Here is an 18340-nt window from a genome sequence, read left to right on the forward strand (position 1 = left end):
ACTACAGTTAGAGTGCGAAAACTAAAAGTATTCGGACGCCGGACGACGACGACGACGACGACGACGCCGACGCCAACGTGATAGCAATATACGACGAAAATTTTTTCAAAATTTGCGGTCGTATAAAAAAACTATTCATTAACCATAAATCAGCTCTCTGCTTGTTCAAAGAACAAATTAATGACGACATATTCGAAACAACAGTACATGTAGAACATGTAGAATATAATTAATCATGCGGTCACTATATAACATCTAGTTCAGTGAACTGTGACATCTGAGACCAAATCCTAATTAAAAACATGCAACACACTCTAAATAGTTCAAATCCAAAATGAATTCAAATTGATGTGACCTCAATTTCATTTTCAACTCCCTCACACATGAGGGATTGAGCTAGTCTTACTTTACCATTTTCTACATATTAAGAAAATGTCTGTACCAATCAGGAATATGACAGTGTTTATCTCTTCGTTTGATGTGTTTTGAGCTTTTGATTTTGCCGTTTGCTTAGCGAATTTGTTTTCTGTTAAATATTTTCAGAAGAGAGTATTTTCTTTTTTTTTACTTTCTACTTAATATCAAACCTGAAACAGGACAGACATGCTCAGTCTATAGGAGGGTCTCGATTGGATTCAGAGGGCAAACAAAAACAAAAATATAGAGAATGAAGGGGTGCAAAGTTGTAAAGAATAATTGTGGACCCATTATAAAATACTAATTACAGAAATGTATGATGAACAGATAACGAAAATATATAATAAAGAAACAAATAGTAGTAAAATAAATTTTAGGAGAATTAAGTGCTATTTTTAAAGACAAACAAAAATCTATAACATCATAATACTAAAATAACGAGGTCCAATCTGTCAGCCGTCATTGGGTAAAAAGCCAAATCAAAGAATTCAATTTTATATATAGCTAAATATAGGACAATGGTGTTGATTAAAATTTACACCACTCCAGACCCTTGATATTGCCAATATTTACCAAGTTCAAGGCCGAATCCGGTACCAATAGTATATTCACCTGTTACCTATTGCCTTATCTGTACGTTCCTCATATGACAGGCACACCACCAAACGGTGTTTATCGGATTTTGCTATATACAGGGGTCATAATCACAGGGTTGACACTTATAAATTCAATCATTGTCACATTGTTCCCTTTTGTAGTATTTTAATCAGTAAGACTTTCTAAGATGACAATAGGAATACTAAAAATTTGGACTTAAAATAAGTCGTATAGGTACAGTTTTTAATTTGTTAGCGGGCATGGCGTAAAACAGTGAATCAAAGAATTCAACTTTATTTATAACTAATATAGGACAATGCTGTTGATTAAAAAATACTTCATTCCAGGACCTTTTGTTTTCCAAATAATTAATATTACCAATAATTGATAAGTTCCAGGTCGACGGGTTCAAACAGAAAGATTTTGAAAGCAGAGAAAACTGTGCGTCTTATAACCAGCATGACTTTATCAGATGACAATCCCAACACTAAAATAAGGCTTACACATAGTTATATACTTTAATTCTGTCACAGACCTGCGATATCATGGATGTGATCTAGTGTGATATAAATTTTAAGAAAACACTCCCAGAATGACCCTCCCCTTGTGTGCATACCAGGAAAATATTGTGGGCATAAAAAATAAAGCAGTTTGCTACATGTATATACATTGTATATTATATAGTCTCAACATTTTCTTATTTCTAATAAGGTAATTATCCACAGACATATCAGAATGGAAATATTGATGATACATTTACAATCATAACAATGTAGGTTAAGGGGGTAGACCTTGGTTCAGGGAGATAACTCTTTAAATCAGTTAAGCGTTTGTAAAAGTCAAGTTCATCCATGTATTTTAAGCATTTACCTGAAACAGATTGAAAATAATCTATGTAACCTAGAAGCTTAGAATATATTCTTAAAAAATGGTTGACATAAACGTACTGATGATTTTAAGAGTTATTTCCCTTAACCTAGGTCTACCTCCTTAATGTACTTGTTAATATATATATTATAACAGTGACAAATAAATTCAAAATTCAAATTTATGGCGGGAAAGTAAAGTCTTCCATAAGTAAAGTATGGATAGATATATAATGTGTAAATGATTTACATGATCAAGAAAAAATGTATAAGTAAAAACAAGAATTTCAAACTGTATAATATATATAAATGTATTTTTATAAACTTTAACTGGTCATTTAGGGGTAATACTTATATCATACTATACAAGTGTTTTTGATTACTTGTACAGTAAGTTAATTTATTTTAGAGATTGAGTTATATCCTCTAAACATTCAGGTTTCGAAACTTATGTAAGTTTCAAAGTTTGTTTTTTTTTCTTATATTCTATAATCATGATAACTTAAGTTTCTCTTCACTATATACTGTATTGGTCTAATAGAGTGTTTAATTGTTTGTCTGTAATAGATGTCTTTACTATTCTTTATACAACAATTTCATGGACAATTAAAATCTTCAAAATATTATTTGTAACAAGCCTTTAGGGAGCAATTCTTTAAGACCATGCATATAGTTAGGGACGACATCAAAAGTTCAATGTAGGATAAAAAACTTAATTCACATAGTTTTTTCACTGACCCCCCCCCCCCCCCCCACCCCCCCTCTTAACTTAATTTGGGAAAAATTGATTTACCAATAGGGATATATGTAAAAATCGATTTTAGATATACAAAACTTGCAGAATTTCAACCCCCCACCCCCAAACTATTTGATTTAAGTTTGTTATCCTACATCGATCTTTTGATGTCGTCCCTTATTACTTTTAAAAAAACAACTTTTCAAAATGGATTTTTTGCTAAGTTCTTAAGAATAAAGTTTGAACTCTAATTAAAAATTAATTCACAAACCAGGAAATTATGTTTAGGCATGTTTTCAGGTTAATTTTTTTTTAAAGGGGTGAACAAAAATACTTAACTTGTAAAGTACATTTTCTATTAAAGGGAGATAATTCAAATCTTGAAAAAAAAATTATATTTAAGTTAATTAATATATTATTAATATACATCTTCAAGTGATGAAAAATGACTTACATTACCAATGAGAAAGGGTGTTAGTAACTAAATTTCAATTTACAAGATCCTTATAAATAGCATTTTATAGGGTGTCCATGGAAAAACCAGGCAGGGGATGGCACATGACATTTTTTGTTTTTCAAAATTTTTTCATCTAATTCATATCACAAATTCATTCTTTCTCAAAGTTAAATTTTGTTTTTTTATTAACTGCAACAAATAAGGAGAAAAAAAAATACATAGAAAGCACTGAAAATTCATTGAAAAGGGGAGATAACTCTTCATTTTGTACAAAATTTTATTGCATTGTTAGTGAACTTTAAAATCATTTTCTGAGCCATCCACTGTTGATTCAAAAATATCTTTGACATAATTATATATCCTTTGTATGATATAAACATTGCATTGGAACCAAAAAAATCAGTGGGAAAAAAATTATGTTGCACCACCCATATCATAGGATTTGCCTGAGATTTATTTGGACAGCCTCTTAATAGTTCAGATAGCATACCATGATAGATAAAGGTCACAAGGAGAACATGTACAATTAGTGTATTTAAAAGGGAAGTTTTGAAAAATATTGAGAAACATAATTATTTGAGATGGTTGATAGTTAAAAAAAATCACCATACATGGCCTACTAAAATAAAGCTTTAAGTCGTATGTAATTAGGAAAAAGTCGAAAAAAATAACCATCATTGATGAAAAGCAAAATGAGCTGGGTTTGTTTCTTCTAACATTTGTCTATATATATAGCTAGCATGTCAAAAACGTTTTAATTTGAAAAATCAACAGAAGACATCATTCAAATTTAAACATTTGTGTAAAAATTAAAAAAAACAAGATTGCTATCAAAATATTAAATATTGCATTCTTTAATTGAAATTAAAGGCATGAAAATTACAATCTTTATGTATAATCCTGCAGATGATAATTACCCAAAATCAACAGCATTCCCAGTTAAAATTCACCATCAAAAATGATGTTTGAATAATGTTGAAAAAATTAAAATTAATTTAATAAATAACAAAATGTATATTAAAATAATTTGTACTATATACTTCATAAATTATTAACATGCATAATAAGAAATGTAAAACAGTAACAATAGTCCTGTACTCCTGTTCTACTAGAATTTATCATGTTTATCAAACATGTCAATATATATTTTTATATTATTTGATAAAAGTCATGACACTAAACATTTCTAAAAGGTTTATTAATTGAAAATCCTGCACTCCAGCAACCTCTTTTACAATTACAAATATTGTTATTTTCTAACTAATATGGTTATTCTAAGGCTAGATATATATACATTGTACACACTGAAACACTAAAACTTATAATTTTCCATCATGTTCCATAAAATTAACTTCCGTTTCATCCTGTCCATCAGAATTCTCATTATTACTACCACATGGTGTTTTGTTTTCATTTTTCAAGGTTTCAAAAGATATTCCAGAATTGTCCATGTTTATTTGAGATTTTTCATTTTTCTCAAAATGTTCAGCCGGTTTCTCATTGTTTATCACGTTCATCACAGATTTTTCAATATTTTTATAATTTTTAGGTTGATCATGTTTATTGTCTTTTGTCATGTCCACTGTAGAATTTTGATTATATCCCATATTTACTTCAGATCTTTGATTCATTTCCCAATTTTCTCCAAATTCGTGTTCTTTGTTAATGTTTATCATGTTTTCTATAGATTTTTCATTATTTAAAACTGTTGATCTTTGAACATCTTTACAATTTTTAGAAAATTCTTGGTTTTTCCAAAGTTTTACTGTTAATTTGCCTCCCTTTTCCAAATTCCCTTCATATCTTTTGACATTTTCCAGACTTTCTCCCACTTCTTGTTCACTGTCCATGTCTACTGGACACTTTTTATTATTTCTCAGGTGAGATTCAGGTTCTTCTAGATCTTCATTTTCCATAGGTGCGTCCGATTTAACATCATCCTCCGTCATATCCATACCCTCCAAAGATTTAAAACTTCCATCCCTCGTATGTATTCTACCATGTTTCTTCAGTCGATCTTGTCGATTAAATCCTTTTCCACATATTTCACAACTGAATCGTTTTTCTTCATTGTGGGTTTGAACATGTGACTTAAGATTTGACCAGCGATTGAATTCTCGTCCACATGTAGTACAAGGGTATGGTCTTTCACCACTGTGCGTTCTAACATGAGATGCAAGATTTCCTGACTGACAAAAGCCAATTCCGCATATGTGACAAATATATGGTTTTTCACCTGTATGCGTTCGAAGATGCGCCTGAAAATCTTTAAGCCTACTAAACCCTCTTTCACAAATGTCACAGACATGAGTTTTATCACCTGAATGTGTTTGCTCATGATCTTTAAGATAATCAGGTCGATTAAATCCTTTTCCACAAATATTACAGTGATATTGTTTTTCATCAGTGTGCGTCTGCTTGTGGTACCTCAGATTTGATGCTTGACTGAATCCTACGCCACATATTTGACAGATGAACGGTTTTTCACCAGTATGGGTTCTATCATGTAATCGTAGATGTACCAACTGAGCAAATGCTTTGCCACACGTAGCACAGATGTATGGTTTTTCTCCTGAGTGCGTTCGAATATGCAACTTTAGATTTGCTGGGTTTACAAAGGTTTTCCCACAGGTACTACAAGTGAATTCTTCACCCGTATGGACTCTCACATGATTGGCCAGGCTCGCTGCACTGGCATAGCTCTTACCACATGTTCCACAGATGAATGGTTTTTCGCCAGTATGCGTTCTCGTGTGTGTCTTTAAACGTGAGAAATGCAAAAATTCTTTACCACAAGTTTGACAAATCCATGGTGATTTTCCTTTAGCTGATTTAGTCTCTGCACTTACATTCGTCTGATCAGCTGTGTTCGAAAACACTGGTGACGAACTGTTTATTATATACATACTTTCCTCGAACGTTTCACTGCTTTTTAAATGTTCATCTGAATTTGTATTTGAATTTGAATTGAACTTTGGACTTCTTCTTTTTCTTTTGTTTTTCACTCCCCCAACTTCACACTTTTTCGTAGCCTCAGAGTTTATAATACCTGCTATTGATGCATTGATTATGTCTGTACACGTCCTGGCATAATACTTCAAGGTATTGTCAGAATTTCTTAATCCTGGTTTATCAATAGGTTCACAATTTTTATCATCTTTGGATTCATTTCCTTGACCTACAAATTTATCCCTTATCTGTGTCATATCTGTATTAGAGATTTGCGGTGCTTGTTTTTCCTTGTTTAATAAACCAGTATTTTCACGAATTTCTCTTTCAACTGCTTTGCATATCTCTTTGTTTAAATCTAAATCAGCCTCTCTAGAATTATCGGTGATGTGCATCATTTCATCTTTATATGCTGTGTTTCTCACAAGATCAGGGTTATCTTTGGTATTAGAGTTTAAACTAAGTTGAGTTCCATTTTCAGTGTTTTCAACGAAAATTCGACTCTGATTAGGTTTTTCTTGGTTTATTTGTAAATTTTGATGCATGTACATAGCATCTTTGATTTCTGCTTCAGAAAGGCAATGGTCATCATCAACTGGTTCCTTTTTTATTTCTTGTACCAGACTGTAGTCAATGGCAACATCTTCAGATCTATTTTTAGATTGATTCTGTTCATATTCATTAAGTCTTACACTAGAATCTGTTCTGAGATTTTCAGAGTAGTGCATAAATTCGTCAGCTTTTGATCTAATTTTAGACAAGAAGGCATCATATTCATTTGGACTTTTCGGTCTATTTATAGCAAGTCTGTTTTTTTCCCTATTATTTTTATCTGTGTTAGTTTCTGAACTATTTTCAAGTTGAAAACCATCATATTCAGGTTCATTGTTTCGTATTAAATTTGGTCTATTATATTCAGCATAAATCGTGTTATTTTCAGATGCATATTTAGCCTTATAGGCATCATATTCATAATGTTCTGGTCTTTTACCTATATTAAATCTATTCTTTTCAGCATAACCATGATAACTCGAACATGGAAAATTTTCCGTTCTATTTTCTGGTAAGTAGTCGCCATGGTCATTTGGTTCTGTTTTGATATAAATACTGAGTCCATTATCCTTTTTACTTTCCATTGGAAATTCTTCGTATTATGCAGGACTTCTTTATTTGGTGTCCTTTCGAAATCCTGCTGTGGAATCAAGCTGAAAATAGAAAAAACAAGAATGTGTCCTCAGTACACGAATGCCCCACTCGCACTATCATTTTCTATGTTCAGTGGACTGTGAAATTGGGGTAAAATGTCTAATTTGGCATTAAAATTAGAAAGATCATATCATAGGGAACATGTGTACCAAGTTTGAAGTCAATTGGACTTCAACTTCATCAAAAACTACCTCGACCAAAAACTTTAACCTGAAGCGGGACAGACGGACGAACGGACGCACAGACCAGAAAACATAATGCCCCTCTACTATCGTAGGTGGGGCATAAAAACAGTTGCTTTTAACCAATTATATTCCTAGAAATGTATAGGAGGTTAGATACAATGTAAGTAAATATGTATAAGCATATTCTGTCTTCAAGCTTTGATGGTACCAATTGTGTCAAATGTGTACATATGTATTTTTACACAATTTAGTCAATTGTGAGTTAGCCTTACTTTGCCATGTTTACTTTCACTAATTACATACATGTGTATAAAAGTAATGCATGTGTCAAAACATCAAAGATGGCAAGGATTTTTCACCTGAGGCAGTTACTCTTGATATTTGTTTAAGCTATCATACCTAATGAATTTAATTAATTACTGATGTTTTTATAAAAATTATTCTTACAGGTATCAGGTACCATGTATATCATGGACAAAACAACTGAGTATTTCTGGAGCTTGAGTTTGAGCATGCGATAGACCTTGACATTTTCTATTGACATATGTTGTTACTGAATGTTTTATATTATGTTTATGCTTAGGTTTATTCTTTTGTGTATAAGACATATATAAACAAGAATGTGTCCAAAGTACACGGATGCCCCACTTGCACTATCATTTTCCATGTTCAATGGACCGTGAAATTGGGTACATAATCTAATTTAGCATTAAAAAAATTAGAAAGATCATGTCATAAGCAACATGTGTACTAAGTTTCAAGTTGATTGGACTTCAGCTTCATCAAAAACTACCTTGACCAAAAGCTTTAACCTGAAACTTGCACTTTCATTTTCTATGTTCAGCGGACCTTGAAATTGGGGTCAAAAGTTTAATTTGGTCTTAAAATAAGAAAGATCCTAATCATAGGCAACAAGTGTACTAAGTTTCAAGTTGATTGGACTTCAGCTTCATCAAAAACTACACTTTTACCTTAACCAAAAACTTTAACCTAAAGCGGGACAGACGGATGGATGAACGAACGGACACACAGACCAGAAAACATAATGCCCCTCTACTATTGTAGGTGGGGCATAAAACAAAATAGTTTATCATTTGAGCTGTCTTGATTTGTAAACACATGTTCATTGTATATGTACCTATTAGGGATGTAGTGTCTTGTAAACCAAATTTTTACAGTTTTTGCTAAATATTGGTTATTTAAAATGTTTAATATTTAGGCCACACCAATTAAATTTCTTGTTCTACGGATTTTTGGACTCCAAAAATTGGGGCGAGCGAGCGATTTGAAAATTTTAATAAAAAAATATTTATTTTGCAAATTTTTGAGGCGAAGCTTCAAAAGTAAAGGCGAGCGATTATATTTTTTTTTTGTAAACATAAAATAGTAGGTTTTCACAATATTAAAACTTGATTTATCACTTGTACTTTGGCATTTCTTTAATTTATGAAGTATTTTTCCCTGTTCACCAATAAATAATTGAATAATTAAATTTCGTATGTGTATGTGTGCCAATTAATGAGACAATTCTCCATCCAAGTCATAATCAGGTTGGGAACAACCCCTCAATTTTATAAATATCCTTTTTATGAGGGGTCAATATAAGTTGCAATATATTTTTTTGTAAATAAAACTTTTTAGTACAAAAGAGCTCATATTTTCCCAAAGAACTATATATCTATCTGGTATTAAATGGTAAAAACATGCCCAAGAATTTTGTAATATCCCTTGACTTAGGCCATGTTAACACATTTACTTTAATATTATTCATAATAAGTGGACCCCTCTTTAAGAATAGTAATGTTGTTTAAAATATGATGTATTTCTTCTCTTTTTAAGTAAATTTTTTTAAGTTCTTCAAAGGATTTGTATAGTAACACTATGCAAATCCTTGGTATTTCTATTTTTTCTTTTTTTTACAACAGTAAAATAACCCAGGCCATATGTGTGTGCTCTGTCTGAGGGATAATAGCAAATACAGGTCATAGTACGTACGGCAGGGCTTTGACCCAGACCAAACAGCAAGCTATAAGGGACCCCAAACTGATTATAAGTGTACACAATTCGAACAGGAAAACCAACGATCTAATTTATATATTGTATACAAACGGGAAAATGCCAAATAATATTTATGAACATCAACCAACGAAATCTAACTGCTGAACGACAGGCCCCTGAATCAATCAGACAGGTGCATAAACATGCAGGGGGTATGGATAGTTTTGTATCGCCAGCATATTGCAGTTGAAGGCATTTCTTTCCGAAGTTCTTTGAAGTTTATTACTAACAACGTTCGAACATATTTTGATAGGGAATGTAAGTAAGGGGGAAGGAAACCAATGTTTTGTTCTGTACAGGTATTTTCTTCTGTTTTCTATTTATATGATCGGAGCACTCCCATTTGGGATAAATGGGTTTCATGCTGAATCAAATATTATCACAGACATTGACACAGTGTACTTGGGTGCTTATATGTTTAAAATCGTTATAAATACAGGTTAGATTATGATTATAAAAACAAGTGCAAATATCTGTTTATAATTTTTACAAAAAAAAACGGTGAGGGAAATGGACACGATTACATTTCCGGATGCGGGAAACGGGAATATAAAAAAAATAAAAAAATTCTACTTTGAAAAAAATAGGTGCGGGCGGGTCCGTCGAACAAGGAATTAAATTGGTGTGGCCTTATATATAATTATACTCTAGTCAAACTTCAAACTAATTGCAACAGAACTTGTTTTAGTTCTAATCTATAGCATTAAACCCCAAATATACAGAGAAAAAAGTCCCATAAAATCTAACTTGAGGAAAACTCAAAATCAGCATTTTTAATTTCTTATGAAAATTAACATTGGAAAGGGAGATAACTCCACAAAAATGAGTCTTTTTTGTCAGCTTTTGGTTGATTTTCTTTAAATTCATGTACATGTAATCACTAATGAATGATACTTTGATGGGGTTATAAGTTCGAGTTTGACTATATTATATAATCTTCTGCTCATGAAATGTGAAAAACCGAAGTTAAAGGTTAAAATAAAAATTTGCACATTTTTCATTAAAGAAATAACAAATTGATGGCTTTGTGACTATTTTGAAAAAATAATATGATATTTGGTATAGCTTATATCTGTAAATTATATTTGTTCAGCAAAAAATATACAAAAAGAAGTATATATGCTTAATAAGCTTTATTAAATTTGAGATTATATACCTTGACATGCTGACAATGGTCAACGAATGAATTATGAAATCTAAGTTGTAGCTTGATAAAAGGTATGAAAAAACCCTTTAAAGTTGTTTGTTATACTCTAAAGAAGGCTAAAAATATCAATAAATTCTGTTGAATAGAAGCAGTAAACAAATGGTAAAGTTATAATTTTGTATCAAATATTATTGATATTTCTGCCTTTTTTGCAGAGTTATCTCCCATTTCAATGCAAATCTCAAATAGGAATTTTAAAATTGTGATTTTGTAGTTTCCCTCAAGTTAGATTTTATGGGACTTTTTTCAACAATGAGAAAAATATAAACAAGGAATTATTTGAATTAGGAATGTTTTGGAATTCTGGAAAATTTTTAAGAAAGATCAGATTAAAACTTACCCAACTAAGTACAAATGTAGGGTTAATCATGAGTGCATGGCTAAGGGGGGAGTAAGTTAGTTTACACTAAAAGATCAGTGAAAGTGAAATTAAGCTAGTAAGCACACATGGCTAACCCTATTTAGTTTGGGTTAGTTTTAACATGTTTAATCAAAAATTTGAAACAAGTGCCAAAATTCTGAATTATTCCAGATTCATATAATTCTTTATTCATCATGTTCATAGTATAGTAATCAGCTACAGAGTAAAAAAGGCAAGGACATGAAAAAAATAGTGTATGCGGACCTTTATATATTTATCTTTTATTTTATTATTTTGGTTTACCATGGTTCATGTCTGTCTAGATCTTTTATAATGTACACCCTCCATCGTGTATTCATCTAAAAAACAGAAAAAGTATACACAAGTCATTAAACATTGTACATGTTGTATGAATACAAAATACATTCAAAAAGTTTGTTCCGATTTCAAACATGTTTAAAAGATACCGAAGATATTTTTAAACTCATAAGTTGAAAAATAAACTGACAACACCATGGCCAAAAAAACGAAAGAAGACTAAAAGACAAACAACTGTTGCCTCCCCATTATGGAGGTTCATATATGATACATTGTAATGTATATGTTCCAGACCGTATGAGTATTTGGACCGTACGCGTACGGTCTGGACCGTATGCGTACTTTTTCAAAATACTCATACGGTCTGACTTATATTCAGAAGTTGGCAAAGTTATTTAGATGCATATAACAGATCAATATAACTTAATTCTCAAATTGATATAAAAAAAGTTTAACTGTAATTGAAAAAAAAAAAAACACTTTTATATTTTATTGATTTAAGAAATTCACGCTAATTGAATCTTATAATCTCTTGTATTTAGCATGTCGATCACTCAGTAAAATAATTGAATTATGAACACTAAAATTGAAAATATTGGAAGTAAATATAATGTGGGAGGACAACTGTTTTAGAATATTTAGCAACTTTACGAAAAATGCAAATGCTATAACCTCAAAATTGCCCAGGGCAAAAAAAGAGTATATTGATATTGTGCCCTGATTCCAAATGACGTGACGTCATTGCGTCCTTAACGACAACGGCGAACAATGACGGTGTTGTAATTGAACTTTTTTCTCCTCTCTGCAAAACTTAAATATGTGATAAATAGATTATAACATGTCTTTTCCATATTGGCCCTGGTATCAAAGCCTCAAGGCCGATATGGGAGTCTCGGGATGATACCAGGGCCAATATGGAAAAGGGCATGTTATAATCTGTACATAATTTTTTTACAAGTATCATTCCAACATTGACTTGCCAGAGGGTCCCCCTATTTCAAAATCTTGGATCTATACCTAATCAGTACGTGTAGACTCCACACCTGATTTATCATATTTATAATTGTTAACATAAGTACTTGTGTTACTTTCAATACAATCTACATGTATATAGACTTGTATAAAAAAAACTGTATAAATGGCTGACTACAATATGAATACATTTTCACATTCTCGTAAAGCTTGTTAATTACAATGTAAGTGGCTCATTATACACAAATGGCATTCAGTGGTTGTTGTTTGTTGCTGTTAATCAATTTTCTTTCCGTTCATAGTATTTTACATAAACAAAATATCAGGCTGTTAGTTTTTATCATTTGTATTGTTTTACATGTCGTTTCAGGGCCTTTTATAGCTGACTATGCAGTATGGGTTTTTCTCCCTGTTGAAGGCAACCTATAGTTGTTAGCTCCTATGTCATTTAGTTTCCAGTGGAAAGTTGTCTCATTGGCAATCATACCACATATTCATGTACTTATTTCCTATATATTCCTTTGTCATTTGTTTAAAAATAAAATATGTACTGAAAATAATTTTATTGACCAAGTAAAACTTTTATAATAAATACATTGATATCAGATGAAAACAAATTTGCTTACAACATTATCATGATAATGTAAATTGTACATGTACAAATATTTGGTTCAAACTGTTTTATTAACATGATTAAAGAGAGACAACTCAATTTAAACATTTGTGTTAAATTTAAGACTGTTTTTGCCTAAAACGAATGAGGCCCCACTTGTGTTCAGTCTTAATATTTAAATATATTTTGTTTTCAATAATAATCTACTACATATATAAATGTTCAGGGTGAAAATGAATGGGACCACTTCCATTTTTCACAAAAAATATCTAAAGTTGTGGTAAAATGGCATGTGTAATGAATTTTTCTTATTTCAAGCTTGAATTTGAGCGTTTTTATTGACTAAGTCAGTCCAAATCTTTCATAATAACCAATTGAATCGAATGAAGTAGACACTTCAGGATTTAAAACATGTCAAAAATCTTTCATCCTTCTTCAACTTTTTGGCCAAAATACAAAAAAATAAAAATGTAAGCCCTTACAAGACCTTCTCCTTTGTTTATACATGTAATTCCTGTATATACTTATATACGGTGCAGTCCAGTGCATCCGTGCAGATAAGAATTATGACCTTACTTAATTAAACGGATAAACATGATAAAACCAATAATCGGATAATATTGTGTGCCACTGAACAAATTCATTACATACTTTTTTTTGGTGAAATCTTGTGTTTGTATGCATGGTTTTACCCATAAGATTTTGAGTTAAGTAAGCGTGTGTCCAAAATTAGGAAACTCCTTGTTTAGACATTTTTTCAAATGTTGGGGGATTTCGTGCATGCCTTCTAAAAATTGATAATTTTGAATAAAGGAAAAAATTTATAGTACAAAATTCAGTTGAATTTGAACCAAACATATATATATATATACATGTATTGCCAAGGTTGCAGAGCAAAAATTATTTCAATCTGATTAAAATTTTACTTGATTGAAACAAATTTTATCTGATGATGTAATTTTTTTAACGGAAATTGCCTAAATATTGTAGTTAATCACCAGATTGTATAAATTTACTCTTCATGCTCTTGAACTTATCAATTTTTTTGGTCCCTTCAGAATACTTAAACAATTACAAAAAAGATTCTATTTGTTTTATATTGGCCAATATAAGGAAATCAGAAAATGTGCAACATCACTGGCTCAGCCTCAGCTCAGTCACCATGCAGGACTCCACTGTACATGTATAAATATTCTTCATCATGTTCATAGATTGAAGAATGTAAGTCAAATATTTAAAAAAATGAAATATGTGTTAGTATGATATGGTTAGATTGGCTTCTTCCTTTTTTTTTGGCCAATCAATGCATTTAAATGGGCACATATAGTTGGACCCCCCCCATTTGTCATGGGTTGGGAACCCCCCTTTTAAAATGGCTGGATCCACTACTGGTACCACAGTGTTTGGTGATGATCAAATGGCTCAAACAAAATTTTATAATGGGGCCGTAGGCAATGACAACACTTTTAGAAACTTCTTATTCGACCAAAGACAGACTCAAACAAAATGATAGCTTGGCACGATTTTCAGGTTAACTAAACAAAAACACTGACAAAATATGTTTTAGGATTTTTACTACATGACCTCATTTTGGCTCCAGTTGACCTATTGACGTTTGGTAAACAATCTGTTTAGCTGTATGCAGGAGCTATAATTTACATTAATGATAAAGAAGAAAAATTAAAAAGACCTGTCTCTAACAAAGGATCAATCTTGCTAGCTGAACTTATAGCAATAAAAATGGTTCTGGATTACATACATGTAGAATCTTTTTCAAAAGAGCAAATTAATACTTTAACTTTATTTTCGGACAGCATTAGGTACAGGGATGATTCCAGGTGTTTTCAAATGGGTCCCTTGAACATCAAATTGGGAATTTTAATCCCAATTGGGAATTTTTTATGCATACAATCTAAGACGAAATCATATCATTTTCTTGTAAAAACGGAAAATGTATATTAAGTTTAACCTTTTAGACTACACTGATTTAAGAAGTTGTAACATTTTGAATAATTATGGATGGGCTACTGATTATGATATACATGAGTCTTACCTCATAGATATGATCACCAGATTACTTGAAAATTATTGGATTGGGACCAGGGAAGTGGTATTACATGAATATCATTGCACATGATGCACTAGTCCAAATAATTATGACGTCTTGAAAGGCTATTATATTTTTTTTTCTTTGACGCCTTACTTCGAAGTAACCTAAGCATATTACATATACATAAACATATATACCAGCTAACATAAATCTATGGCAAGCCGTTTTACTATTTAATCAAATGTCAAGATATATCGTGTAATATATAAGATATCCCATTTAATATATAACATATCTTCTATAGTTTCCATTTACATAAGATGTCTTATATATTATATGAGATATCTTATATATTATATAAAATATCTCATAAGTTTATTAGAGATCTCTGAAAGTATATATGAGATATCTTATAAATATCTAATTTACAAGATATCTTTTATAATTTACAAGATATCTTTTATAATTTTCAAGATATCTTATACAGTTGATAAGACATCTCATATAGTTTCTAAGATATAGTTTATGGGATATCTTATAAAGAAAATTATATAAGATATCTTATATTTTAAATTTTATAAGATATATCATATACTTTTAAAGATATCTCCTAAAGTAATTAAGATATCTTTCATATAAGATTTCTTATAAACAATACATATAGTTTATAAAATATCTTATATAGATAATAAGATATCTCATATAGTTTATAAGATATCTTATATAATCTATAAGATATGTTATATAAATTATAAGATATCTCTTATATTTTATGAAATTATTTAAAAAAAATTAAATTTCATAAACTTTATAAGATATCTAATTTAATCTGTAAGATATTTCATATAATATCTTATAAACTATACAAGATATCTTATAAAGTGTATAAGATATCTTGAAATTAAATTAAATAGAAAAATGGCTTGCCATATAAACCAATGAAAAAAAATCATCTATTTGGTATTTTTTTCAACAGGTCATCTTTATAAGTTTACCTTGATTAAAATGGATTTAAAATTGAACTGGTCCATTGTCGTATTCAGAAAGACAATTACAAAAGTTTATTTACTTAATAGATAAGATATTTAAAGCAATTGACCGGTGAACTTTAAAATTATTTGGAAAAATTGTAGATTTCATAAATAAATAAAAGAATATTTGAAACTAACTTGAAACGATTTATGCATGCACCGGAAAGTAATTCTCAAAAAGTTGATGGTATTCTAAAGAAGAAGACAGGAGCATTTCATAACTTTATAAACAGTTCCATATTAACTGGTGACATATCGTATTTCATGAATGGTCTAATCGTCAACATTATTTTTCCAAAACGCTCTAACTTTTGTCATTTGATGAAATAGAGCAAAATATAAAATAATTTATTTTCATCAAATTATATAACCATGCAGCTCTTCTGGGCGAACTGCTTGAACGAGATCGGCGCCCATTAGAATGGATTTATCAATATATCAAAATTTGAATTTGCTCTTAGCCGAGATCTGCTTTCACACCCCAATTTTGACAAACATGTGTTTAATCAACCTGCTGGGCGATCTACTTTTACGAGATCAAATAAATAATCCCATAACATTTTAATCAATTGAATCAGGCTGTTTAAATTGTTTACCACATGTTGACATAATCATAGATATCTATGACATAATCAAATCGTCCACTTAAGTCAAAATATAGGACACTTCATATACATCTAGTATACTTTGCCTATATTTTTCAACCTATAACGAATAAAGTCCTAAACTTTTTCGGAAATACCGATTTTTATTTTATTTTCATAAATTGGGAATTTATATTCACAAATATTTTTTTGGGGCCGCTAGCCGATTTCAGGGCCGCCAAGCAGCCCTAAACTATATAGTGGAATCATCCCTGAGGTATCTTAACTCTCAATTGGAAAAGTGACAGCTATCATCAAACCATTAACGAAATCAAAGGGAAAATAAAAAATTTAAACGAACATGGATTTTTAATAAACTTAAACTGGACACCAGGACATGCCAACATAAAAGGAAATGACGAGGCAGACTCCTTGGCAAAAGAAGCTGCTAAAGAAGCAGAAACACTAGCCGTTGATAACATAGTGTTTACAAAACAAGATGTAAAAAAAGCAGCTAGAAATTCTGTTACAAAAAAATGGCAACGCAGATGGGAAAATAGTGATACTGGACGTCACTATTTCAGATTTCATCCTGAAGTTAAAGATAAAGTTAAAAAAGACTTCCCGTCAAAAAAAATGTACAACATAATCAACAGTTTACGAACAGGTTATTCTAAATTAAATGCATACCAATTTATAATAAACCAGCACATCAACTCGGAAACCTGTCATCACTGCAAACAAAAAGAAAATGTACAACACTACCTTTTTGAATGTGACCTGTATTCAGATGCCAGAGACAAATTATTTCATCAAATATACTTCATAACAGGACAAATTCCAACAGATCTAGACAATTTATTAACAATCAATTTGCCAAATGCAGAAAATATCAATCAACTATTAGCGGAGTACATAGAGGAAACAAACCGTTTTAGTGGATAATTTGATACAAATTTCTTTAAATTTTTTATATTTTTAATTTTTCATGCCATTTCAATAACCTAATAAACCATTTTTAAAATTATTTCACTTCATACAATAATTCTATAATATTTTTAAAGCGCCACCTACAATATATAAGTACAAAGGAGAAACTACATTTGTGATAATTATTTTACAAGAGAAGATAATTTACAAGAGAGATTACTCTGTCATCACGACAAAGATTGAAGATTGAAGTATGTCCTCAAATAGTTAGCTTGGGCGGTACACTATTATGAGTTAAAGGTTTTACTCTTTTTTTTGTGGGACACAACCACAACTGGTTTATCAGATCATTTGTTTATGTATAATTTATAATAAGAAAGACAGTGAATTTCAATTTTATATCTCTCGAACTAATGAAAGCATCTGTTTCTGTAATTTCAAAACTTTTTAAGGGTGTACGTATACTATTTATTGTTTAATCAACTTTCAGCACTTACAACAAAATCATATCATATCATTTTTGTACATATGTCTTTGGGATCTCATTCAAGTATTCTTTGTGATTTGACCCTCCTATTTTATGAACTCTAATCTATTCACAAACAATCGTTTTGATTGGCCGAATAATTTCTTTACGCCACAAAATCGGACCTTTAACAACTCGTCCCATATTATTGTCGTTGCGTCTTTATTTCAAATCTTTGATAATTGTATTAAAAAATCCAGTCGACACCACATATTAATTTAAAATATTATATAAATACTATCCAACAAAGAATCTTTGACCAGGTTTATCAAATTAT

The 18340-nt window shown here is 30.6% G+C and overlaps 1 protein-coding gene across 1 annotated transcript; it reads right to left on the reverse strand.

Moving 5' to 3' along the window:
- Positions 1–4265: 4265 nt before the first annotated feature.
- Positions 4266–18122, reverse strand: LOC143083929 (uncharacterized). The gene is made up of 3 exons (XM_076260334.1): positions 18035–18122; positions 11343–11398; positions 4266–7227 (listed from the first exon to the last, which is right to left on the reverse strand). The coding sequence occupies exon 3, from the start codon at positions 7156–7158 to the stop codon at positions 4393–4395; it is 2766 nt and encodes a 921-aa protein (XP_076116449.1). The 5' UTR covers positions 7159–7227; positions 11343–11398; positions 18035–18122; the 3' UTR covers positions 4266–4392.
- Positions 18123–18340: the final 218 nt, after the last annotated feature.

Source organism: Mytilus galloprovincialis, chromosome 7 (genome assembly GCF_965363235.1).
Source record: "Mytilus galloprovincialis chromosome 7, xbMytGall1.hap1.1, whole genome shotgun sequence".
NCBI lineage: Eukaryota > Metazoa > Mollusca > Bivalvia > Mytilida > Mytilidae > Mytilus > Mytilus galloprovincialis.